At 44.8% G+C, this 27,668-nt stretch overlaps 1 protein-coding gene across 2 annotated transcripts in view; it reads left to right on the top strand.

Moving 5' to 3' along the window:
- Positions 1-27,668, top strand: part of otud4 (OTU deubiquitinase 4) — an 81,017-nt gene that overhangs the window by 11,316 nt on the left and 42,033 nt on the right. The window contains exons 1-5 of one of the 2 annotated variants that reach the window (XM_078406892.1): positions 6,075-6,449; positions 19,514-19,597; positions 20,157-20,207; positions 20,411-20,457; positions 27,188-27,260. In XM_078406892.1, the coding sequence (XP_078263018.1) occupies positions 6,213-6,449; positions 19,514-19,597; positions 20,157-20,207; positions 20,411-20,457; positions 27,188-27,260 (492 nt within the window). In that variant the 5' untranslated portion in view covers positions 6,075-6,212. Of the gene's footprint in view, positions 1-6,074; positions 6,450-19,513; positions 19,598-20,156; positions 20,208-20,410; positions 20,458-27,187; positions 27,261-27,668 lie in introns of those variants that run through there. The other variant, XM_078406900.1, reaches the window with a different exon arrangement.

The raw sequence follows: 27,668 nt of genomic DNA, 5'->3' as shown, positions 1-27,668 counted from the left end.
CCTCGTGGCCACTCGCAAGTTTTCCAAACCCTCTACTGTGAAGGGAATCCAAGAGTTTGTTGGCATGGTCAACCTACCACCGTTTCGTGCCAGCAGCCACCAGGATCACGCAACCACTGTTCAAGGCCCTGGCCAACAAGCCGAAAGAGCTCGTTTGGGATGACGCGGCCACCATTTGTCGTTTTGTCTCTCTTGACCTCCGTCCTATCACAGGTAACCTGTTGGATCCACTCCTTTCCCCTTCACTGCACTTTAAAACATACTTGTTTTCTAACTTTTTCCAGTTATGATCCAATCCAATGATACTTTACTCACATATACTGAGATTCCTTTGTTCCATACAGTTCACTAAAAGTAGAATTGCACATAAGTATAATCGTAGTTAAGTACAAGCTCGATTTTCAGAAAGCCTTCGACAAGGTCCCACATAGGAGATTAGTGGGCAAAATTAGGGCACATGGTATTGGGGGTAGGGTACTGACATGGATAGAAAATTGGTTGACAGACAGAAAGCAAAGAGTGGGGATCAATGGGTCCCTTTCGGAATGGCAGGCAGTGACCAGTGGGGTACCGCAAGGTTCGGTGCTGGGACCCCAGCTATTTACGATATACATTAATGACTTAGACGAAGGGATTAAAAGTACCATTAGCAAATTTGCAGATGATACTAAGCTGGGGGGTAGTGTGAATTGTGATGAAGATGCAATAAGGCTGCAGGGTGACTTGGAGAGGTTGTGTGAGTGGGCGGATGCATGGCAGATGCAGTTTAATGTAGATAAGTGTGAGGTTATTCACTTTGGAAGTAAGAATAGAAAGGCAGATTATTATCTGAATGGTGTCAAGTTAGGAGGAGGGGGAGTTCAACGAGATCTGGGTGTCCTAGTGCATCAGTCACTGAAAGGAAGCATGCAGGTACAGCAGGCAGTGAAGAAAGCCAATGGAATGTTGGCCTTCATAACAAGAGGAGTTGAGTATAGGAGCAAAGAGGTCCTTCTACAGTTGTACCGGGCCCTGGTGAGACCGCACCTGGAGTACTGTGTGCAGTTTTGGTCTCCAAATTTGAGGAAGGATATTCTTGCTATGGAGGGTGTGCAGCGTAGGTTCACTAGGTTAATTCCCGGAATGGCGGGACTGTCGTATGTTGAAAGGCTGGAGCGATTGGGCTTGTATACACTGGAATTTAGAAGGATGAGGGGGGATCTTATTGAAACATATAAGATAATTAGGGGATTGGACACATTAGAGGCAGGAAACATGTTCCCAATGTTGGGGGAGTCCAGAACAAGGGGCCACAGTTTAAGAATAAGGGGTAGGCCATTTAGAACGGAGATGAGGAAGAACTTTTTCAGTCAGAGAGTGGTGAAGGTGTGGAATTCTCTGCCTCAGAAGGCAGTGGAGGCCAGTTCGTTGGATGCTTTCAAGAGAGAGTTGGATAGAGCTCTTAAGGATAGCGGAGTGAGGGGGTATGGGGAGAAGGCAGGAACGGGGTACTGATTGAGAGTGATCAGCCATGATCGCATTGAATGGCGGTGCTGGCTCGAAGGGCTGAATGGCCTACTCCTGCACCTATTGTCTATTGTCTATTGTCTATTGTATAGGAATAGTATACTGAGATAGTATACAAGAGTCGACATGTGTTAGAAACATACAAAATAGGTGCAGGAGTAGGCCATTTGTCCCTTCGAGCCAGCACTGCCATTTAATATGATCATGGCCGATCATCCAAAATCAGTACCCCATTCCTGCTTTTTCCCCAATGTCAAATCCCCCATGATTCCCTTCGCCCTAAGAGCTAAACCTAATTCTCTCTTGAAAACACAATTTTCAATGGCGTGTTGGCGGCAATTTTCAAGATTGAAGTCTGAAAGTTGATGTGAACGTGGAGTTCTCGACATGCCCACAAAAGCCCGCTGTCCTGGCAGTATTGCAGGATCGGTCTGGTCAAGCAAAGTAGTTGGTTCCTCCACTGCTGCTCCACCGTTCTGTGCTTCTGCAGGCCGCGTCCGATCCCCATGCACGGTCCTTGGATTGGTGCTTGATCCTGCCGAGCCAAAGGCTGCTGCAGGGCCTCCAGCAGCCTACTCCACCGACTCCTCGATCCGGATACATCGACCCGTGAACCGAGCCACTGCTTCCCTGGCCACTGCTTCATCGCAACTGCCTCAATAGACAATAGACAATAGGTGCAGGAGGAGGCCATTCGGCCCTTCGAGCCAGCACCAACATTCAATGTGATCATGGCTGATCATTCACAATCAGTACCCCGTTCCTGCCTTCTCCCCATACCCCCTGACTCCGCTATCTTTAAGAGCTCTATCTAGCTCTCTCTTGAAAGCATTCAGAGAACTGGCCTCCACTGCCTTCTGAGGCTGAGAATTCCACAGATTCAAGAGATTCAAGATTCAAGATTCAAGATAGCTTTATTTGTCATCCAATAAACCGAATTTTTTGGACGAAATTCAGTCACCCACAGTCCAACAATAAAAGCATTAAATTAGGCAGATTACACAATAAAGCATTAAAATAGGCAAATTACACAACCCCAAAAACACACAAAAAAAGAAACATCCATCACAGTGAGTCTCCTCCAGTCCTCTCCTCACTGTGATGGAAGGCCACAATGTCTTTTCCCTTCCCCTGCCGTCTTCTCCCGCGGTCAGGTTGTTGTGGTTGCAGGCCGCGCCGGACGGTCCGCGCGGGCCGACCCAAGCCCCGCAATCCGGTGCGGGCGAACACGCTGCCGCTGTTGCTGCACGTCGGGGCGGTCGTGGCTCCCGACATTGAAGCCCCCGCCCAGCAGAGAAAAATCCCGCGGCCTATTTTAAACCGCGCCGGACGGTGAAATGTCCGCGACCCAAGCCCCGCGACCCGGGGCGGGCGAACACGCTGCCGCTGCCGGAGCTCCCGATGTCGGCATCTACGCGGCCCGAGACTAAGGCGAGTCGCAGCCGCTCCCGCAGCCTCCGAAGATTCACAACTCTCTGACTGAAAAGGTTTTTCCTCATCTCCATTCTAAATGGCCTACCCCTTATTCTCAAACTGTGGCCCCTGGTTCTGGACTCCCCCAACATTGGGAACATGTTTCCTGCCTCTAACGTGTCCAATCCCTTTATAATCTTATATCTTTCAATAAGATCCCCTCTCATCTTCTAAATTCCAGTCAATACAAGCCACGTCGCTCCAGTCTTTCAACATACGACATAGGAATAGTCGCCTCACCTGGCCACTGCTTAGTCCTAGTGCCCCGAGGGTGCCTCTCGTAGCCGACCTCGAAGGGAAGACTCCACTCCAATCACTTGGTCTCCCATGTCCACCACTGCCATCTTGAATCTAACATTCGCGGTTGACCATATCTGGAGACCTGTCGTTCTCTCTTCACCCCCCCTCTCTGGCCCTCAGAAACAAGAACTCTGCGGCTTGCCCCTGGGGTGGGGGGTTGGGGGGGTATTCTGGCTATGTAGCAAGGTGAAGATCAGACTGAAAAAAGTATAGATTTGCCATACAAGAAATGGCATACAGCAAAGACTCTGCAAATTATTTCTGGGCTGGCAGCTCTGTCATACTAGGAAAGATAAAGCCATGTCTCTATTCTTTAGGATTTAGATTAATTTATTGAAACACTGAAAATCCTTTGTGTGCCCAGCAGTATAGACGTGGGAGATATTTATACACAAGAAACCGCAGGTGCTGGAATCTTGATCAAAATGCAGAGTGCTGGAGGATCTGTGAGAAATGGACAGATGACGTTTCGGGTCAGTGGAAGATGACCCTTCTTCAAACTGATGGAATAGGGTGAGAAATCTGGAAAAGAGAGACAGGGGTGGGGCAAAGCTTGGCAAGTGAAAGGTTATTACACCTAATATTGGGAGTGATTGGTAGATAGATGAAGTGAGAAAGGCTGGAAGTGAAAAAGTGACAAAGGGGCACCAGATAAAGGAAGTTGAGGGGTGAAACGTAACGATGGATGGAGGGGGGGGGGGGGTATATGGGTAGAAGGGGACAGAGGAGATAAAGGGATGGATGGTACATCTGGAAAGAGATAAGCGTACAGAGGGTGAAGGAGCAGGGTACATCCCACCCACTCCCCCCCCCCCTCACCCAGGAGTGCACTTGTTTTTCACGCCATCCTAGCCACCCTGCTCCTGTTGATACTATCTGACCAGTTGGGTTCTTCCAGCACCTTGTTTTTTTATGTTTGGTGGTGTGTTTTCCCGACTTACAAATGTAGAACTACGGTTCACATTTCCCAAAATTGGGTCGGATTTTCTACCTCGGACGGCTTTAGAGACTCAATAATCGATGTCGTTCATAACCGATATTGATAGATATTTGTAAGAAAATAACTGCAGATTAACAAGGTATTTATTCACAAAATGCTGGAGTAACTCAGCAGGTCAGGCAGCATCTCAGGAGAGAGAGAATGGGTGACGTTTCGGGTCGAGACCCTTCTTCAGACTGATAGATCTTTGGATCAAAGAGGAATCGAGGAGATTGAAGTGTCTGGACATTGACCTTATTGAAAGGCGCAGCAAGCTGGAGGCCGAGTTGCCCCCCCCCCCCCCCCCCCCCCCCCCACCCCCCCTTGTTGTTCTTTCGCTCTACAGAGATGGAGCCTGCTCTGGCTAAGAACATAAGAAAATAACTGCAGATTCTGGTACAAATCGAAGGTATTTATTCACAAAATGCTGGAGTAACTCAGCAGGTCGGGCAGCATCTCGGGAGAGAAGGAATGGGTGACGTTTCGGGTCGAGACCCTTCTTCAGACTGGCTAAGAACTTGCTTGACTGGCTGGTTGTTGGTTTTTTTCATTGGGAAAAGGAGAGAGAGAGAATCCGTCTCGGAGAGAGAGAGAAAGAATAAAAGTCCACATCACAGAGGATCTGACATGGGCAACGCACATTGCCGCACTGGTGGGTAAGGCAACGCAGCGCCTTTACCACCTTAGACAGCTGAGGAAATTCAGTGTCTCTGAGGGTCCTTCATTGTTTCTACTCTGGGGCTGTAGAGAGCATCCTGTCCGGCAACATTACAGTCTGGTTTGGGAACAGCTCTGCCCAGGACAGGATGGCCCTGCAGAGAGTAGTGTGTTCGGCAGAACGCACCATGGGAACTACACTCGCCCCCCTGCAGGACCTATACATCAGGAGGTGCAGATCCAGAGCAAGCAAGATCATGAGGGACCCCTACCACCCCAGCAACGGACTGTTCCAGATGCTACGGTCAGGCAAACGCCTCCGCTGTCACGCTGTGAGAACGGAGAAGATGAGACGGAGTTTCTTCCCACAGGCCATCAGGACTGTCAACTTTTATAACTCCAAGGACTAAATTTTTGTCTACACTAATAGTAACTTACCCCAGAATGGCGGGACTGTCATATGTTGAAAGACTGGAGCGACTAGGCTTGTATACACTGGAATTTAGAAGGATGAGAGGGAATCTTATCGAAACGTATAAGATTATTAAGGGGTTGGACACATTAGAGGCAGGAAACATGTTCCCAATGTTGGGGGAGTCCAGAACCAGGGGCCACAGTTTGAGAATAAGGGGTAGGCCATTTAGAACAGAGATGAGGAAAAACTTTTTCAGTCAGAGAGTTGTGAATCTTGTGGAATTCTCTGCCTCAGAAGGCAGTGGAGGCCAATTCTCTGAATACATTCAAGAGAGGGCTAGATAGAGCTCTTAAGGATAGCGGAGTCAGGGGGTATGGGGAGAAAGCGGGAACGGGGTACTGATTGAGAATGATCAGCCATGATCACATTGAATGGCGGTGCTGGCTCGAAGGGCCGAATGGCCTACTCCTGCACCTATTGTCTATTAACTTTATTTATATGCTGTAACTGTAATTCTTTTTTTGTGCACAATCCGCAGGCGCTGCCACTTTCATTTCACTGCACATCGTGTATGTGTGTGTATGTGACAAATAAACTTGACTTGACTATTCCCCCCCACAATCTCCTCCCTCTTCACAACCGAGGTCTATTATAGTCCTCCTCTTCATCCGCGGAGCTACTCTGCAATGCTCGCTGGCTCCTGTAGTCCAACTGCAGGCGAGGGTTGTGGAGCCAGGGTGTCCTGCAGACTACATGAGCAGTGGCTGTGTGTGCCGGGACAATCAGTCTTTGCCTAGGACATTCCCAGGCTTCGCTGCTGGAGGCGCCCCGGTCCAAATGCAACCATGAGCTGGCGTTCAAAACGCGAGGCTGCCACTTGAAATGGATAGAGTCGACGCTACTGCTGCTGTTGTTGCTGCTGTTGTTGCTGCTGCTGGTGCTAAAGGCGAAGAAGACTGCGAGGCCGCCGCCGTGGAGCTCAGCAGCAGCAGCAGCAGCAGTAATAACCCCTCCAGTCCCGGGGAAGTCCTGCTGGACGCGTTCTTCAAGAGCCAAGGTCTCTATCGAAAGAGAATCGCGAAGGATGGCTCTTGCCTTTTTCGAGCTGTTGCTGAACAGGTATGGGAGCTTGATAAGGAAAAACGACACCATTGTCAATTGCTAGACATTGCTTACATTTTTCATTAGGCTGCCTGTGTGTGAATGGCGTAAACAAACCCGGAAGAAAATGTTACTGGTGTTTTTTTCTGCAAACATTGCCCGTTTTATATATATATATATATGTTTTTTTAAGAAAAGGCCTTAAGACTCTCTCTCTCTCTCTCTCTCTCTCTCTATATATATATATATATATATACATATAAAACGGGCAATGTTTGCAAAAAAAACCCACTAGTAATATTTTCTTCCGGGGTTGTTTATGCTATTCACAGCCTAATGAAAATGTATGTATATATATATATATACACATACATTTTCATTAGGCTGTGAATATATATATATATATATATATATATATATATATATATAGAGAGAGAGAGAGAAAGTCTTAACGCCTTTTCTTAAAAACTTATTGTCAATCGCTAGACATTACTTACATTTTCATTAGGCTGTGAATAGCGTAAACAAACCCGGAAGAAAATATTACCAGTGTTTTTTTCTGCAAACATTGCCCGTTTTATAAGTCTCTCTCTCTCTCTCTCTCTCTCTCTCTCTCTCTATAACTAATATTCTTCTACAATGAGAAAAAAAAGTTTTGAAGAAAAGGCGTTAAGACTATATATATATATATATAGTCTTAACGCCTTTTCTTTAAAATATATATATAGTCTTAACGCCTTTTCTTTAAAAACTTTTTTTTCTCATTGTAGAAGTATATTAGTTAACTTTCAAATGCTGGAGATCAAATAAAGAAGGGGATCACAAGAAAGAAATTGCATTGATATATCAACCGCGACCTGAACACATAACGTGGTGCTTTGTCATGTTTACAGAGCGTGGTCACTGTTATACTCTTCCTGCACACCACCTTTGTGCGTGAGATAGCTTGCAGCGACTGCAACGATTGTGGATATCTGAGATTTCAGTTAATAGTGGAATCAATAATAAACTTACAGGGTACTTAACTACGGAGACGCAACGGCTTGCAAAAGGAGCAGAGAAGCAATGCTTGGCGAACAGTGTGAATTCTTGTACAGAGAGTGAAATAAATGGACTCGGAACAAGTGGGTGTGGAACAGTTTTCTATGCTTTTAGTGGAAGGCGATATGTCGGAATCCACGAGGAAGGAAGGAAGGGATCGTGGATCCCTTGGCCTCATCCACAAACAGAGGAGGGAAATTGAAGATTTCTAAAATTGGTGGCAGATCTTAGAAACATGGAAACATAGAAAATAGGTGCAGGAATAGGCCATTCGCCCCTTCGAGTCAGCACCGCCATTCAATATGATCATGGCTGATCGTCCAAAATCAGTACCCCGTTCGGGCTTTTTCCCCATATCCATTGATTCCCTAAGCCAGAAAAGCTAAATCTAACTCTCTCTTGAAAACATCCAGTAAATTGGCCTCCACTGCCTTCTGTGGCAGAGAATTCCACAGATTCACAACTCTCTGGGTGAAAAGGGTTTTCGTCATCTCAGTCCTAAATGGCCTACCCCTTATTCTTAAACTGTGACCCCTGGTTCTGAACTCCCCCAACATCCGGAACATTTTTCCTGCATCTACCCTGTCCAATCCTCTAAGAATTTTATATGTTTCTATAAGATCCCCTCTTATCCTAAATTCCAGCGAATACAAGCCCAGTCGACCCATTCTTTCATCATATGTCAGTCCCGCCATCCCGGGAATTAACCTGGTGAATCTACGCTGCACTCCCTCAATAGCAATAATATCCTTCCTCAAATTAGGAGACCAAAATTGCACACAATACTTCAGGTGCGGTCTCACCAGGGCCCTGTGCAACTGCAGTAGGACCTCCTTGCTCCTAAACTCAAACCCTCTCGCAATGAAGGCCAGCATGCCATTGGCTTTCTTCTCTGCCTGCTGTACCTGCATGCTTCCTTTCAATGTAGGAAAGAACTGCGGATGTCACCCTACCCCCAATACCATGTGCTCTAATTTTGCACTTTAATTTCTTGTGTGGGACCTTGTAAAAGGCTTTTTGAAAGTCCAGATACACCACATTCACTGGCTCTCCCTTACCCATTCTACTTGTTACATCCTCAAAAAATTCCAACAGATTAGTCAAGCATGATTTCTCCTTCATAAATCCATGCTGACTTGGACCAATCCTTTTACTGCTATCCAAATGCACCGTTATTACTTCTTTAATAATCGACTCCAGCATCTTCCCCACCACCGATGTAAAGCAAACTGGTCTATAATTTCCCATTTTCTCTCTCCCTCCTTTCTTAAAAAGTGGAGTTACATTGGATCAGTTCTTGCGGACTGGAGGGTAGCCGGAGTCGGGAGAACATTGGAAAATGATCACCAATGCATCCACGATTTCTAGGGCCACCTCCTTGAGTACTCTGGGATGCAGACTATCGGGCCCTGGGGATTTATCTGCCTTTCGTCCCAACAGTTTACCTAACACCATTTTCTGACTAATATGGATTCCTTTCAGTTCCTCCCTCCCACTAGATCCTCGGTCCCCTAGTATTTGCAGGAGATTGTTTGTGTCTTCCTTAGTGAAGGCAGAACCAAAGTACTCATTGAACTGTTCTGCCATTTCTTTGTTTCGCATTATAAATTCACCTATTTCTGACTGTATGGGACCTACATTTGGCTTCACTACCCTTTTCCTTTTTACATATCTAAAGAATCTTTTACAGTCAATTTTTATATTCCCCGCAAGTTTTCTTTCATACTCTTTTTTTCCCCCTCTTAATTAACCCCTTTGTCCTCTGTTGAGTTCTAAATTTCCCCCAGTCCTCTGGTTTGCTGCATCTTCTGGCTAATTTATATGCCTCTCCCTTGGCTTTAACATTATCCTTGACTTCCCTCGTCTGCCACGGTTGAGCCGCCTTCCCCGTTTTACTTTTTCGCCAGACAGGGATGAACAATTTCTGGAGTGCATCCATGCGGTCTTTAAATCTTCGCCATTGCTTCTCCACCGTCAACCCTTTAAGTATAATTTGCCAGTCTATCCTAGCCAATTCCCGTCTCACACCTTCAAAGTCTCCTTTATTGAAATTCAGGACCCTAGTCTCTGAATTAACCGTGTCACTCTCCATCCTAATGTAGAATTCCACTATATTATGGTCACTGTTGACCAAGGGGCCTTGCACAACAAGATTGCTAACTAATCCTTCCTCATTACGCAATACCCAGTCTAGGATGGCCTGCCCTCTAGTCAGTTCCACTAAATATTGGTTTAAAAACCCATCCCGTATACATTCCAGGAAATCCTCCTCCTCAGCACCGTTACTTACCTATTTGGTCCAATCTATATGTAGATTAAAGTCACCCATGATATCCGCTGTACCTTTGCGACACGCATCCCTAATTTCCTGCTTGATGCTATCCCCAACCTCCCTACTGCTGTTTGGTGGTCTGTATACAACTCCAACAAGTGTTTTCTGCCCTTGGCCTTTTTTTGCAGTTCTACCCATATCGATTCTACAGCATCCAAGCTAATGTCTCTCCTTGCTATTGCATTAATCTCCTCTTTAACCAGCAATGCCACCCCACCTCCTCTTCCTTTCTGTCTTATTGTTTCTGAATATCGAACATTGAACACCCCTGCATGTTTAGCTCCCAGCCTTGGTCACCCTAGATCCATGTCTCCGTAATTCCAACTATGTCATATCCCTTAACTGCTAACTGCGCAGTCAAACGAGCGGCACGGTGGCGCAGCGGTAGAGTTGCTGCCTTACAGCGAATGCAGCGCCGGAGACTCAGATTCGATCCTGACTACGGGCGCCGTCTGTATGGAGGTTGTACGTTCTTCCCGTGACCTGCGTGGGTTTTCTCCGAGATCTTCGGTTTCCTCCCACACTCCAAAGACGTACAGGTTTGTAGGTTAATTGACTGGGTAAATGTAAAAATTGTCCCTAGTGTGTGTAGGATAGTGTTAATGTGTGGGGATCGCTGGGCGGCGCGGACCCAGTGGGCCGAAGGGCCTGTTTCCGCGCTGTATCTCTAAATCTAAAAAAATCTAAATTCATCCACCTTATTTCGAATGTTCCTCACATTAAGGCACAAGGCTTTCAGGTTAGTTTTTCTTATCTCCCTTCTACCTTTTGCTTCTGTCCTCCTTTTATGGCCCTCTGTCACCTTGCATTAGGCCCCATTCCCCTGCACTGTAAGTTTAAACGTGACCTTTCCTATACTCTCTTTCCCGTTAACTGCACGGACATGCTTCCACGCCGTTGACTCCGTTTGATTTAAACCCACCCGTGTAGCACTAGTAAACCTGCCTGCCAGAATGTCGGTCCCCTTCCAATTAAGGTGCAACCCGTCCCTTTTGTACAGGTCACCCCTGCCCCAGAAGAGATTCCAGTGATCTAGAAATCTAAATCCCTGCCCCCTGCACCAACTCCTCAGCCACACATTCAGATCCTCTACCTCCCTGTTCCTACCCTCACTAGCACGAGGTACTGGAAGCAACCCAGAGATAGCCACCCTAGAGGTCCTGCTTTTCAGCCGCCTGCCTCGTTCTCTACACTCACGTTGCAGAACCTCCTTCCTCTTCTTACCCACGTCATTTGTGCCTACATGCACAACTACTTCCGGCTGCTCCCCTTTCTCTCTCTCTCGGATGTTCTGAAGTTGGTCTGAGACGTCTTGGACCCTGGCACCAGGGAGGCAGCACACCATCCTCGAGTCGCCACAGAATCTCCTGTCTGCACCTTGGACAATGGAGTCACCCACCACTATGGCTCTGCCTGACGTCAGCGCTAGGATTCTAGTCACAGACCTGTCTGCTGCTCGGACTGGAAACGTCGTCTGCCCCAACAGCTCCCAAGAGGGTGTACCTGTTCGCAAGAGGTGCTTCCACTGAGGTCTCCTGCACTCTTGGAGTGATGACCTGACTGTGGAAGCTTTAGTCGTCCTGGATGGACCGCAGGTCATCCAGCTGCTGCTCCAGTTCCCTAACTCGGTCCCTGAGGAGCTGCATCTGGACAGTTCCCACAGGTGTAGTGGTCAGTGACACCAGCAGTGCCCCCGACTTCCCACATCCTCGGAGATAGCTGTTAAATGAGGATTACAGAACCATGTCTCAAGCTATCATCAAATGAGGCAAGTCTGCGATGCACTTGGATCAAAGTCGCCTATCTATGTCTTGCAGGAATGCTGCCTGACTCACGGAGTTACTCCAGAATTTTGTGTTTTGCTCAATGTTCCAATTCCTTGTTTCTCGCTGTTAGCAGGGATACGATTGCCTGCATACAGGATGGATGCTTGCCTGGTTAAACGAGCAGAAAAAGGTCTTTGAAAAAATATTGCATGTTTACATGTCTTAAAAGTGCTGTCCAAATTGAGGTCTGTGGAAGGAGTCTTAATTGGATATAACAGCATATATCATTAGAACAGTGGAAACTGGTGAGTGGCAAATGGAAAGCTTCCTGATTCAATTTAGAGTTGGAACCAGCTGCCATTTTGTCTCTGTTGTTGTTTGCCTTTTGCTAAATCCACCGGGAAGGTGGTCAGCAGATGCAGCAGGTTCAGTTGGACCAAAATGATGTACATGGATAAGTGTGACACACTCAGGTCTGCAGGTTTCGAGGTAGATGACCATTTGCCACTGCTGACTTTTGCCTTGTAGCAAAAGCAAGTGCATTTTCTTGGCAGTTGATCCGACTGATTTTGTGTTCTCTTTATGATCTGATCTGAATGTGTTGGGAATATAGTTTTGTCGTGCCTGGGAGTGCGTTTCTAGGAGAAATAGAAACTTGGAGTGTGAGAAAGCGTTTCATTTCAGTTGTGGGGATGAACATGTGCAAGAAGGAACTGCAGATGCCGGTTTAAACCGAAGATAGACACAAAAAGCTGGAGTAACTCGGCGGGACAGGCAGCAGGTCTCTGGAGAGAAGGAATGGGTGACGTTTCGGGTCGATTGCCCGTCCCACTGAGTTACTCCAGCTTTTTGTGGGAATGAACACGGTCATTATGAGCTCTCGATGCTGCTGTACATGCCACACTCCTGGTTTTGCACTGCACAGTCATTGGAGTTATCATCCATTTCATCTATAGATTCAACAGAGGGCTAAGAGGGTGAGTAGGGGAATGGGAAATGCACCTGGAATGTTCTCTGGAATGTGTACTTTGCATTGCTACAGGCATGATAAATGTTCGGTGTAGAAGATGATGGGAAAATGTGTGAGGTGAGGGACCATGTTCTTTTCCCCTCATGTTCACTCATCTCACTTCCTGAGTCCCATACTTCCCTTTTATTCACCCTGTCTCCTTCTATCATTCCCTCCAGCTGTACATTCCTTTCCTTATCTGATGCCCTTTTGTCTACGTTTCACCTCTAGCCTTTGTCACTTACCCCACCCATCTGCCAATCACCCCCCACCCCCCGCGTATTCTCTGATCACTTGCCAGGCTTTGCCCCACCCTTACCTCTCTTTTCCAGCTTTCTCACATTATTCCATCAATGAAGAAGGGTCCTGAACTGAAACATCACCTGTCCATTCCTTCCACAGATGTTCCCTGACCTGCTCAGTTCCTTCAGCACTTTGCGTGTTGTTTAAGATTCTAGCGTCTGCAAGTGTCTTGTGTATCCAAGGTCTTGTTTGGTTGGTGTTGAGAAAAGTCACCCTCACCAGAAGAGCCATGTATTTCTGAGTCTCACTCTGTTGCATGCTGCCCTAGGCATGACGGCCATCCATCTCCCTTTTGAGATGTGTCTTGATCATGAATGTCTGGAAAGCAACATGGTAATCTTTGTCAAAGCTCTACAGGAGCATCTGTTTTCCATTAGAGATGCTCATAGTGAGAGAGTCTTGGACCAGAGGGCACAGCCTCAGTATAAAAGGACAAACCTTTCGGAAGGAGGTGAGGAGGAATTTCTTTAGCCAGAGGGTGGTGAAACTGTGGAATTCATTGCCACAGATGGCTGTGGAGGCCAAGACGTTGGGTATTTTTAAAGCAGAGATTGACAGATTCTCGATTCGTGTGGGTGTCAAAGGTTACCGGGAGAAGGCAGGAGAATTGGCGGCACGGTAGCGCAGCGGTAGAGTTGCTGCTTTACAGCGAATGCAGCGCCGGAGACTCAGGTTCGATCCTGACTACGGGTGCTGCACTGTAAGGAGTTTGTACGTTCTCCCCGTGACCTGCGTGGGTTTTCTCCGAGATCTTCGGTTTCCTCCCACACTCCAAAGACGTACAGGTATGTAGGTTAATTGGCTGGGTAAATGTTAAAAAAAAAATTTAAAAAATTGTCCCTAGTGGGTGTAGGATAGTGTTAATGTACGGGGATCGCTGGGCGGCACGGACTTGGTGGGCCGAAAAGGCCTGTTTCCGGCTGTATATATATATGATATGATATGATATGATAATGGGGTTGCGAGGGAAAGATAGGTCAGCCATGATTGAATGGCAGAGTAGACCTGATGGGCCGAATGGCCTAATTCTGCTCCTATGACTTCTGAATTTGGGACCTTGTGTCCCACTGGCTGGTCCCAGACACACTTGGTGATACGAAAGTGAAACAAGCGCATGATAATCTTCGCGTGCAAGAAGTTTCCAAAATGTAATGTTGCAGACAGGCATATTTAAAGCGGAAGGATTTTGTGGTGAAGCTTAGTGAGCTTGTTGCAAAGGTGTGGTACCACCATTGCACCCTGAGGGTTTTGGTATTGAATATCACAAACCAATGGCTGATGGAATGTTGGGAATAGAGAAACTGAAACCATATTGACATAATATAAATATTGTAAGCAAATTTAAGGATATATTAAGACAAGTGAATTTTGTGCATTCAGCATTTTTTTTGGGGGGGGGGGGTTAGGAACTGCTGTTTAAATAACCAGAGCAATATATTTATTTTTGGATCAAAGTTGTGGTTGAGATCATAGAAGCAAAATTATATTTTTTAGATTGGAATTTAAAAAAATGAAAGTGAATATTTTGTTACTTCATTTGAGGAAGGCTGCAATGTAGGTGTTGGGGCCACCAGTGACCCAGATAGATATTCGAGTCTGTACCCAGTGTCACGGTGGGCAAAGTGGCCCTTGGATGAAAACCTTGTCTGAAGATTATTATTAGAGTGGAATGTTTTTCGCAATATTTTGAGTAGAAAATGGTTAGCTGATCTTCTTCTTGCGTTTGAGGCAGCAGAAGTTATGTAACGCCTTCCAGGCGCTGTAGCCAGTGCAATGTGCTGTTGTCGAGGGCCGTGAAGTCTACCCCTCCACCAGGGGGACGGAGGACAGTGCAGTCTGAAATGCCGTGCTGCGCTGTTTGCTGGTCTGCTCCACACACTCAGGCTGCTGATGGATGCAACCCCCAACGATGCACGTTGGCGTTGAACCGGCCGACCCCTGTGCGGAGCCGGTTCAGGGCGGCCCACTCTTTGCGGGGCGTGTCCGAGCCGGGTGGTGATGATGATCTGAATCTGAATCTGAATTACCTTTATTGTCATTCAAAATGAATTGAACGGAAATCATTTGCCACGCAGCCACAACAGTACAGAGTAAAAGACACAAGACACACAATTTTAACACAAACATCCATCACAGTGACTCCTCCAGACACCCCTTCACTGTGATGGAAGGCAAAAAATGTCTTCTCTCTTCCCCCATGCTTCTCCCACGGACAGATAGTTTGACTTTTGCCGAGGCGACCGAGGCTCCCGACTCGCGCAGGAGATGGAAGGTCCCGCGGCCGAGCCGCGCCAGGCGATGGAAGGTCCCGCGGCCGAGCCGCGCCGGGCGATGAAAAGTCCCGCGGCCGAGCCGCACCGGGCGATGGAAGGTCCTGCGGCCGAGCGGAGCCGGGATGATGCCTGCCCTGATGACGCCTGCTCTGACCAATTACCAATCTTGGTGCAATGCTGGCACCATCCACTTTGTATTAAAAGGGGTCAAATTTAAATTCCTGCTCGCACCCCCTTGATCAAAAGCTCTGGTTTCTTGAATAGATAATCAAAACACGCCCACAGCCATGATGCAAGTTAATTAGTTGCAGTTTCAACACTGAGCTGTGATCTCTGCTGCCCCATCTTGGCGTTTGCTTTCCCAGGAAATGAAACTGAAACTAAATTTCTAACCTGCTTTAAAAAAATGAATTGGCATGCCAAAGTTAATATAAAAAAACAAATTACGTTCTTAAACAACATTGATCTATCTTCATAACTTTGCTAAGTTCAGCAGTCAACCTTCTACTTGCCTTTGTATACATACTGTGTAGTGTAGCTGAATTAATTACGACAATTTAGCTGAATTATTTTGAGAGGGAATCTTATCGAAACATATGATTATTAAGGGGTTGGACACGTTAGAGGCAGGAAATGTTTCCAATGTTGGAGGAGTCCAGAACCAGGGGCCACAGTTTAAGAATAAGGGGTAGGCCATTTAGAACGGAGATGAGGAAAAACTTTTTCACTCAGAGAGTTGTAAACCTGTGGAATTCTCTGCCTCAGAAGGCAGTGGAGGCCAATTCTCTGAATGCATTCAAGAGAGAGCTAGATAGAGCTCTTAAGGATAGTGCAGTCGGGGGGTATGGGGAGAAGACAGGAACGGGGTACTATAGACAATAGACAATAGGTGCAGGAGTAGGCCATTCAGCCCTTTGAGCCAGCACCGCCATTCAATGCGATCATGGCTGATCACTCTCAATCAGTACCCCGTTCCTGCCTTCTCCCCATACCCCCTCACTCCGCTATCCTTAAGAGCTCTATCCAGCTCTCTCTTGAAAGCATCTAACGAACTGGCCTCCACTGCCTTCTGAGGCAGAGAATTCCACACATTCACCACTCTCTGACTACAGTTTAAGAATAAGGGGTAGGTCATTTAGAACTGAGATGAGGAAAAACTTTTTCAGTCAGAGAGTTGTGAATCTGTGGAATTCTCTGCCTCAGAAGGCAGTGGAGGCCAATTCTCTGAATGCATTCAAGAGAGAGCTGGATAGAGCTCTTAAGGATAGCGGAGTCAGGGGGTATGGGGAGAAGGCAGGAACGGGGTACTGATTGAGAATGATCAGCCATGATCACATTGAATGGCGGTGCTGGCTCGAAGGGCCGAATGGCCTCCTCCTGCACCTATTGTCTATTGAGGGTCACCAAAGAGGTCAATAGTAGTTGGTTTTGGTAGGATGGTTCAGTTGCTTGATAACAGCTGGGATGAAACTGTCCCTGAAATATCTCAACTATAGTTTAAATCTAAGTACTCGTATCTGGGACATTGCACCTCCTTGTTCCTGTCCCAGAGTCACAGACATGCAGCATGGAAATGGCCAGCCCTTCAGCCCACTAAGTCCTTGCCGACCATTTGCACTAATCCCGCATTAATCCTATTTTGTATTCTCCCACAATCTCATAAGTGATGGAAGCAGAATTAGGCCATTTGGCCCATCAAGTCTACCATGCCATTGAGATTAGGAAGAAGGGTGTCGACCCGAAACGCCACCCATTTCTTCTCTCCAGAGATGCTGCCTGACCCGCTGAGTTACTCCAGCTTTTTGTGTCTACGCGCCATTGAGATTGGTGAGGAGGGGTGGGAGGGGAGTCAGTGTACTCCTCCCCCCTTCTGTACACTGACTCCCCTCCCCCCAATCACTGCACATCCCCAATCCTTTCCACTCATCACTTTAATTTCATGTTGCATGTATTTTGTGTTTTTATGATCGTTGGCAGATCAATTTCCCTTTCCCTCCCTGCGAGTGCAGCTGGTCGGTCTGGCTCACGTAAATCCAGATCTGATACTTTGCGTGAGTTCACTGTTATTTCTCTAATTATTACCTTTTTGCTTCTGGGTGCTGGAGCAGTAGTGCGTTAAATTAGGTAGAGTTCCAGGGTGTATATTGGAGCCACAACAGGCGTGTGGACGAATCTCGTAAACAGACATAAACCCTGTCTACCCTGGTCCACAACTCCACCGACAATGCCATTAGATCAATAAGTGCACCTATCTTTGTGGTGCCCGTTCAGTACATCACTTGAGCTCCAGATAATTTAGAAAGAGATGCAAAAGTACCATTGCTTCAGAAAGCAAAAGCAGACTTTGATGTTTGGTTTAGCGAAAGGCAGATGTTCACACAACTCCAGGCACCTGTTTTTTTGACATTTTATTTACAGCAAATGATATTTTGCACGTGAAGAACAACTTTATCCTCTTTGAGGCTGAGAATGATCAGCCATGATCACATTGAATGGCGGTGCTGGCTCGAAGGCCCGAATGGCCTCCTCCTGCACCTATTGTCTATTGACTCCAGGTTTCAACTGTTCTATGTACTGAAGTTGGCTTCCAGACCCTGTTCCAGAGTTTACAAACTCCTCGATCACCCTTCCAAATGCAGATAATGTCATGCACACGTTCTGGAATAGTATTGTCAAATATTGTTAGATCCTGTGACTCCCATCTGTGTCAGACCAGTTCACTCTCCAACACTGGGCACGGTCTTGCTCATGCATATAGATTTAAGTTAAACATTTTTATGATTAATGCCACTGGATATCTCGTTAAATCTGTTTTAAGAAAAGTTAGTTCGTTTCCATTGTTTTGCATTAGTTGTAAATGTGCAGTGGTTCTTTCAGAAGTGTACATTTGCAGTATTATCTGATTTGATTGAATCGCAGATAAACAAAAGCTTTTTGGTGTATAATAATAAACCAACATCAAAGCTGCTGTTGGATCCCTCTCATTTACAGCAGGGATTTAGAAAAAACAGCAATGACCTGAATTTGGGTGTGCTTTCATCTTTTACTCTCCTTGCTCAAATTCCCTGGCACTTCAGTTGTTTGGCTGAGAAGTTGAACTGAATTTTTTTGCCTACATTCTCAGGCGGACTTAAAATCCCAATTACATTATTTCAAAGAGGAGTAGGGAATGTATGTAAAGATCGACACAAAGTGCTGGTAACACAAAATGCTGGAGTAACTCAGCAGGTCAGGCAGCATCTCGAGAGAGAGAAGGAATGGGTGACGTTTCGGGTCGAGACCCTTCTTCAGACTGATCAGTCTGACCTGCTGAGTTACTCCAGCATTTTGTGATACCTTCGATTTGTACCAGCATCTGCAGTTATTTTCCGACGCAAAGTGCTGGAATAACTCACAGTGGGTCAGGCAGCATCTCTGGAGAAGCAGGATTGGTTAGGGTGGGGGGGGGGGGGGGGGGTAGGGTTGTGAAGAGCTGGAGGTGAGAAAAGCCCAGGACCCCAATCAGGGCCAAATGACCTCAGGCAGGGTGGTGCCCTGGTAAGCCCATTGTTGACTAGGAAAGGAATAAACTTGAGGGATACAATGTGGAGAGCTGAGGAACTGATTAAAGGACTGGGGGGAGAAAAGGGAATGTCGGTAGAACCAAATTAAATTTAGAGAATTCAATGTTCATACTGCTGGGCTGTAAACTGCCCAATTTGTGTTTGGCCTCACTGACTTCATGCTTCTGGCTAATCTGTATTCTCCGATCCACAACCACAAAAGCAGATTATCTGTTCAATACTATATTGTTGTTTGTGGGAGAATAATGTAAATCATTATTATAACATTTACAACACTTTAAAAGTTTGTTCATTAGTTAAGAATTCTCTGCCTCAGAAGGCAGTGGAGGCCAATTCTCTGAATGCATTCAAGAGAGAGCTAGATAGAGCTCTTAAGGATAGCGGAGTCAGGGGGTATGGGGAGAAGGCAGGAACGGGGTACTGATTGAGAATGATCAGCCATGATCACATTGAATGGTGGTGCTGGCTCGAAGGGCCGAATGGCCTACTCCTGCACCTATTGTCTATTGTCTGAGTCATCCTCAGTACTCCAGAGATGCTACCTGTCCCGCTGAGTTACTCCAGCATTTTGTGTCTGCCTTCGATTTAAACCAGCATCTGCAGTTCTTTCTTACACATAGAAATCACAGAACCTTTGTAAAAAAATTGGGCTAACAGGAAGTTAAAGATTAATTCATGCTGGCGGCTAACATCAGAGCAGCTTTTGTGGACAATGTGGCAGCAGATGAATTATTATTTATAAATAATTACAGCAATGCTGCTCAGTAAATGATTTCAGCTTCTCTTTCTTTTCAGGTCTTCCATACGCAATCTAAACACCTTGAAGTGCGAGGAGCTTGTGTTTCTTACCTGAGGAGGAACCAAGAACAATTTGAAGCGGTATGTTTTCTTCTTGGGGATTAAAACAAAAATCATTTAGTTTAATGTAGATTTTGGGTATATTTCACTCTATCCCTAAATAGGCAAACGGACAATTTACTTTATCAGTCAAGGAGTTAAGGGAACATCTGTCCTTTGCAGTCCTTTATCAATACTCATTGTGAAACATCACAAAGGTATCACAAAATGCTGGAGTAACTCAGCGGGTCAGGCAGCATCTAGGAGAGAGGGAATGGGTGACCCTTTCGGGTCGAGACCCTTCTTCACATCACAATCAGTTCGATACAGAAATGTGAATTGGGAAAAGTGATTTGCACCTGCATGTTAGAAATCTGGAGTTCTCTTTTCCACAGAAAATTCAGACTAAGGAAATAAAAAAATTCACAAGTGAAATAGATTGCGTTAAAAAAATAATTGAGCAGGTTGATATGACGCTGATGCAGGTCAGCCAATATCTAATTCAGGAATAGAAAAATGTAAAGGACTTAATAATCTACTCATGTTCCTATGTTTCTATATGCTACATCATTTGTAAGATGTTTTTCTGTGATTGTTTCAGTTCATTGAAGGATCATTTGATGAATATTTGAAGCAACTTGAGAAGCCACAGGTATGGAATTGAAAATGTATTTTAAAAATTCATAAGGAATATCTTTAAAAAATCTAGAATTAATTGAACCTAGCTTGGTCATCTTGAACAATGCTTGTTTACACTTGGCGTAGTTTAGTTTAGTTTAGAGATACAGCATGGAAACAGGCCCTAATTACTGAATAACCACATTCTAAATGTTTTTTTTCCCTCTTTTAATGCAGGAATGGGTTGGACAAGTAGAAATCAGTGCGCTTTCGCTCATGTACAAGTAAGGCTACCATGGATATTAGTGTTGCTAGATGTATCTTGCACTTCGCGTACATGGGGCATCCATACCCCAGTTGCCTTCTATGTATCTCACGATGGTTTGGATACCCATCAATAGTAATAACTTGCTATCACTACGTCATTTTCTTCTGCTAAATACCAGAAGCCCCTTGAAACATGGTTGAATTTATGAGTCCACAATTTATGAGCATCATCATGCTATGTTATGCAGAATATTAGAAAACAGCAGTTTGGTCAAAATGAATGATGCCATCATTAATCCTGGCAGTTTGGTCAAAATGAATGATGCCATCATTAATCCTGGCAGTTTGGTCAAAATGAATGATGCCATCATTAATCCTGGCAGTTTGGTCAAAATGAATGATGCCATCATTAATCCTGGCAGTTTGGTCAAAATGAATGATGCCATCATTAATCCTGGCAGTTTGGTCAAAATGAATGATGCCATCATTAATCCTGGCAGTTTGGTCAAAATGAATGATGCCATCATTAATCCTGGCAGTTTGGTCAAAAATGAATGATGCCATCATTAATCCTGGCAGTTTGGTCAAAATGAATGATGCCATCATTAATCCTGGCAGTTTGGTCAAAATGAATGATGCCATCATTAATCCTGGCAGTTTGGTCAAAATGAATGATGCCATCATTAATCCTGGCAGTTTGGTCAAAATGAATGATGCCATCATTAATCCTGGCAGTTTGGTCAAAATGAATGATGCCATCATTAATCCTGGCAGTTTGGTCAAAATGAATGATGCCATCATTAATCCTGGCAGTTTTGTCAAATGAATGATGCCATCACCTTTTTCCCACTCCAACCTTTTTATTGTTTCACAGAACGTACGCATCCCTGACACCTGGCTGTAGTTTCCCATGTCCCCTTTCCGCCCCGTACACTCGCATGATTTGGAACGGTAGTGTTGAATCGAATTCCTCAACTATTCTAGTCCCTTTGGCGATGAGCCAGACTGGATTTGTTCTACTTTTCATGGATGGGATATTCCCAGCAATTTTTCTAATTGTTGAGTAAATGAATATTTTAAACTATATTGGATTAACTTGACTGGAGGAATGGATAATTTTCAATCTTATTGCTGAGATATTGTTTGGCTGCAAAGCCATTGCCTTATCCACTGCTCTTAAACTATGTCATGTGGAGTAACTGAATTGGCAGAAGACAGTCTTCAATTATGGTGCAGACTTCAAGGAAACTAAAATAGATTTTCCACTCAATGCATTTGGTTGAAACTAAAGCATCTGTGAGGCTTACTTGGCGAAAGATATTTGCAAATGTTTTGGGCCTTACCTTGAAAATCCAGCACTAGGCTCCACCAACAATGAGATGGGGAAGTTCTTGAAATTGGCTTCTTTCGATAGCTGTGAATTGCCTATCACAATTCACGACTAACGGAGCTTTGATTCAATCTGCAGAGTGGAGAATAGCTTGGATCTTTCCATTGCCTGTGGTAGAATGCGGTTCTGTGGTAATGGCCCACTTTCGAACTAACAAATGTGTCCTGATTATAACCAACCCATTGATGGTGCCACACAAATTGTGAGGATGTCTCTTCAGTTTGGGGGCAGGGGGCGAGCTCTTGAAATTACTTCTCCCAGTATTTCATGTACAGTCTGCAGCTGGACATTCGATGAAATTAAATAGGTTGTCCTCTATGTTGATTTACTTGATACTTGCGCAGATCTGCTTTGCAGGCTTTGTTCTTCAGAATGAGGCCTTGCCACTTAGCTACTCTTGAGAGCGTAAAGAATGGTGTCAAGACAATAACCTCTCCCTCAATGTCAGCACGATGAAGGTGCTAGTATTGGAGTCTTGCAGCACCGAAACGGGCCCTTCGGCCCAACTTGCCCATGTTGATCATGATGCCCCTCCTGCACTAGTCCCAGCTGCCTGCATTGGGCCCTCTTGCCTCTAAACACTTTCCTATCCATGAACCTGTCCAAATGTCTTTTAAATAATGAGATGGTACCTGCCTCAGCTCCCTCCTCTGGAAGCTCGTTCCGTAAACCCACGGAAAAGGTTGCCCTCGGTTCCTATTAAATATTTCCCCTCTCAAACCTTAAACCTATGTCCTGTCGTGCTTGATTTATCCTACTCTGGATAAAAGACTGTGCATTCACCCTATCTATTGCCCTCGTGATCTTATTCACCTCTGTAAGATCGCCTCTCATCCTCCTGCCCTCGTGATCTTATACACCTCTGTAAGATTACCTCTCATCCTCCTGCCATCAAAGGAATATAGTCCTAGCTTGCCCAACCTCTCCCGATGGGTCAGCCCCTTAAGCCCTGACAACATCCTTGTAAATCTTCTCTGCACACTTTCCAGCTTAACACCATTCTTTCTATAGCAGGGTGACCAAAACTGAAGACAATTGACAATGGACAATAGGTGCAGGAGTAGGCCATTCGGCCCTTCGAGCCAGCACCACCATTCAATGTGATCACGGCTGACCAAAACAATACTGAACATAATGCTGCCATGCCAACGTCTTGTAAAACTATAACGTAAGATCCCAACTTCTACACTCGGTATCCTGACTGATGAAGGCCAGTGTGTCGAAAGCCTTCTTGACCACCCTATCTACCTGTGATGCCGCTTTCAAGAAACTATGTACCTGCACTCCTAGATCCCTTTTGCTCTGCAACACTACCCAGGGGCTTGCCATTCACTGTGAAATGACTCCAGAAAGCAAGGTGGGGTATGTGCCACAATCAACATCAATGGCACTGAATTGGAGAAGGTCAAAAGCTTTAGGTTCCTAAGCATAAATATCATCAACAACTTGTCGTGGAGTTACCACTTCAAAGAAAGCATATCACATTTCTGCTTCCTTAGATTAAGGAAATTATGCATGTCTCCAATGACTCTTAACAACCTCTGCTGTTGCCCCATAGTAAGCAAACGATCAGAATGCACCACAGCTTGGTTTGGCAACAGCTCTGCCCAGGACTAAGAAATTGCAGACAGTTGTGGATGTTGCACAGTCCATCACACAGATCAGCTTTCCCCACCATCTACACTTCACACTGCATAAGGAAAGTAGCTAACATAACCAAGGATCTTTTCTTCTCCCCAGTTTTAATCCCCCCCCCCCCCCCCCCTCTCCCACTCTACCATTGCACAGAAGTTGTAAAAGCTTGAAAGCCCTTGCCTTCAGATTCAAGAACAGTTTCTTCCCTGGCGTTATCAGACTACGGTAATGCTATGTGTAGGAAGGAACTGTGGATGCTGGTTTATGCCGTAGATAGACACAAAATGCTGGAGTAACTCAGCGGATCCAGCAGCATCTCTGGAGGAAAGGAATAGGCGATGATTAGGGGCAAAGGTCTCGAACCGAAACATCACCTCTCCTTCTTCTCCAGAGATGCTGCCTGACCTGCTGAGTTACTCCAGCACTTTGTGCCCATCTACTGTAATGCTACAATGTGTTCTGCATTTTGGTATTATTCTCTTTGTACTACTAGTACTTATGGCTTCCATGCACTTTGTAGGAAGGTGAAATGGGAGCGCACTGAATGCAAATTTAAAACAAAGGCATAAAAAACTTGGCATTGCAAGATCACGAAACATAAACTTAAAATCAGTGTGAAGTTGAGGCGAATTTTAGATATGTGCTGAATCCTTTCAAATGGCGATCTTTGTGATGTATAGAACTTTCATTGTATTAGAATGGTTGTGACCATTGTATTAGAATGGTTGTGACTAAAGTACACTAGCATACCCAAGGGATGATGATGGAGGCTAAACGTATTGGCACATAATATTGTCTGTTTCTAAATGGTTAGTGAGGTTTTAAAAAAAATCATCCTCCACATTAAATGAGTTAAAATCTCTTGTAATGTGGTTATTACTTTACATGTGGAGGTACATGGTTCAAAGACTTTCTTTACAGTGTATGCATATTCCGTGAGTGTTCAAATTCAAAATCAAAGATTTTATTTTTGTATCAGATTGGTGTTTCAGTGCATTGGGTATGTGACATGCAATAGCATGCTGAGTACCAGCAACATCTATATATTAAAACTCTCGTTTGTTATCTTGTTTGTGACTGAACTTCAGCCAAAACGGTACACGATAGCACGACAATTTTAAGCCCACCTTACTCAACATTGTCACTTTCGTGATAATGCAAGTAGTTTTATTGAAATCGGTGTTATATTTTTTAAGTTATTCACATTTTTAAGTTTAAAAGGAGGGGGAGGGAAGGGAAGGGGGGAGAAGGGAGAGGGGAGGGGGGGTTGAGGGGAGGACAGGGTGCTGCACCAATGCAGGAGAGGTTTGGGCCCAACGGGTCCACTTGGTCTGCCACTGTTCCAATCGCAAATTGAAATCCTGGAGTTCCCGTCACATGCTTGTGCCTTGTGACTGAGATCAGGTGACCTTCTCGAGGTTTCCTGGTGAAGGATCAGTAATAAAATCTTCTTACAAACCCCCCCCCCCCCAAAAAAAAACATGTAATGTCCTCTGTAAGACCCTGTTGTGGCTAGCACAATGAATATACGCCCGACATCTTGTAAGAAGATTTTGAATGGCACAAGCCCATTGGCCCTAGAAGGTCACCTGACCTCAGTCACAAGGCACAAGTTCATTGGCCAGCTTCTGCTCTTGGCCTCAAGGGGGCACTGGCATTTACATTACATATACATCACAACATGCAACAATGCAGTCAGAGGACATTCATTCCATTCAACATATGTGTTTCAGTTTATGTTTGATTACCTGCAACCAAATGTAAAAATTTAATCAAATTGATCAGATCTAACCTTTTTTCAGAGATCTACTGCTCAGCTTCATAGTTGTTGGTAAAGAGATAAAGAAGGGAAAAACAGCCTGAGCCACATAGCCTTGAGATGCCCCTGTGCTGATGGTCAGCGAAGAGGATATGCTGCTGCCAATTTGTACTGATTGAGTACTGGTTTCTTTCAGTGAACAAATCAGAAGTAGACAATTATAAATACAAAAAAACTACTTCTTCCAAAAAAAACTATTACCTAAAAAAATTGTTTAGTAGGGGTTTAGGAAATTGAGACATTTGTTCTTGTGCTGGGGTGGTCGCATGAAATGTTGCCATGACATGACATGCAGAGTGTATTTGAGATTTCAGGTCAGGTAGAATTGTATGCTTTCCTTGGTCCATCTTTGACAGTATTTTGTTGTTTTGGATACAAATGTTACTGTGCTTCCCCTTCCTTATCTCCTCACCTCTCTGTTTAGCGCTCCTCGTGGGATTAGCATAGATCTACACTTGCTGGTCAGCCTCGGCTAGGTTGGCTGAGTGCATTATTTCCATGATCTGCCTGAAAGTTTAGCAAAATTCAACAGTTTAACTGATTCCTGATCTATGAAATGCCTTGGATCTTTTCACTGCAATGTGTGCACTATATAAGTGCAAATTGGGGAAAGATTGATTATATTTTACACGATTCCCCAGTGGTTTTTCTATCAGGAAAGTGAATTGGCAAGAGTTTATAGACAATAGACAATAGGTGCAGGAGGAGGCCATTCGGCCCTTCGAGCCAGCACCGCCATTCAATGTGATCATGGCTGATCATTCTCAATCAGTACCCCGTTCCTGCCTTCTCCCCATACCCCCTGACTCCGCTATCCTTAAGAGCTCTATCTGGCTCTTGTAAATTGGATGGAAAGTGTGTAATGTGTGGTTCAAGTGACACCATGTACTTGTGTTGAAAACTTTAAGTACATTATATGGAATAACATTTTTACAGCACAACCATTATTTTTTTTTGTTCCCAATATTACCGAGCTGAGGGTAAAATAGTAATGGTGTATATATATTGGGGATGTCCACCAGTGTGATTTTGGGGCCACTGCCCTGAAGTTTTAATTCTTTGAGCAAACCTTTATTGCTACTTTCTGAGTTAGTCTGATTGATGACTTGGATCCAAACAACTAATTGTGATGTGGTCCTAAAACCTATTTCCAATGACGTATCGAGGCAATTTTTTTCTTCCTGAATTTCCTTGCCGCACTCAATTTCCCCCTCTTTTTCATGATTACTCTCAAAGATGCTGAAACTTGAGGGGAAAATACTTAATTTCTGCTATGCTAGTATTAATTAGGTTACGTTACAAATTCAGGAACTTTCGCCCAAAGGGTGGTGGGTGTGTGAAGCAAGCTGCCAGAGGAGGTAGTTGAGACATGGACTATCCCAACATTTAAGAAACGGTTAGACAGGTACATGGATAGGACAGGGTTGGAGGGATATGGACCAAACGCGGGCAGGTGGGACTAGTGTAGCTGGGACATGTTGGCCGGTGTGGGCAAGTTGGGCCAAAGGGCTTGTTTCCACATTGTATCACTCTTTGACTAGTAGATGATCCTAGTGTCATTTGGGTCTTTGTCAAATGACCATTATCAGTAGCATATATAGAAGACATCTTAGGTGATACACATCATGCTAAATGATGACCCACATGCAGGAGTTTGCAACCAGCAGGATTTCTAAGTTTGATTCTAGGCCATGAAAATCTGAATGACTATGGCCTAGTTGAGATTTCGTAAATGGATGCAGTTTTAGATCCTTGACATTTCGTTGTTTTTCTTGCGTCATACCCTAAACAATTGAGGCAATGATAGCAATTGTTTTTCAATTTGTACAGAAAGACAGAATACCGTTGTTAGTCATTGGATGGTTTAAGTTTTTAATTTTTTTAATTTCTTTTGACTTTTTAGGCGGGATTTTATCATTTACCAGGAACCAAATAGACCTCCTGCCCGAGTTACTGAAAATGGATTTCCTGACACGGTGAGCTAACAGAAGACAGAATAAAATCATTTAAAGTGACCTTAAGAAAAGATATGACAAAGCCACTACATTAAAATAGATACGAGTACATATTATATAGGCAGTCAGTGAAGTGATTCAGGGTCGTCTGCCTGAAGTGCCAAACTTTGGAGTTGGGTCATTAAAAACACTGTGGTGTTTACCCTTCTTTTGTTAAACTTAATGGTCAAAGATCCTATTACACATTTCTTCAGAAAAAGAAGGGCAGGTGAGTTCATCTTGGTGTCCTGTTCATTAGTTATTCCTGTTAACATCATTATACCAGATTTTTTTGGTCATTAGTTTCTTATTGTTTGTGGGAGTTTGCTTTGTATAGATTGACTGCTGTGTTTCCTACATTATAACAATGATGACATTTCAATATACTTG

This window comes from Rhinoraja longicauda, chromosome 1 (assembly GCF_053455715.1).
Source record: "Rhinoraja longicauda isolate Sanriku21f chromosome 1, sRhiLon1.1, whole genome shotgun sequence".
NCBI classification, from domain to species: Eukaryota; Metazoa; Chordata; class Chondrichthyes; order Rajiformes; family Arhynchobatidae; genus Rhinoraja; species Rhinoraja longicauda.
The sequence above is the reverse complement of the archived record's forward strand: the minus strand, read 5'-3'. Positions and strand labels throughout refer to the sequence as shown.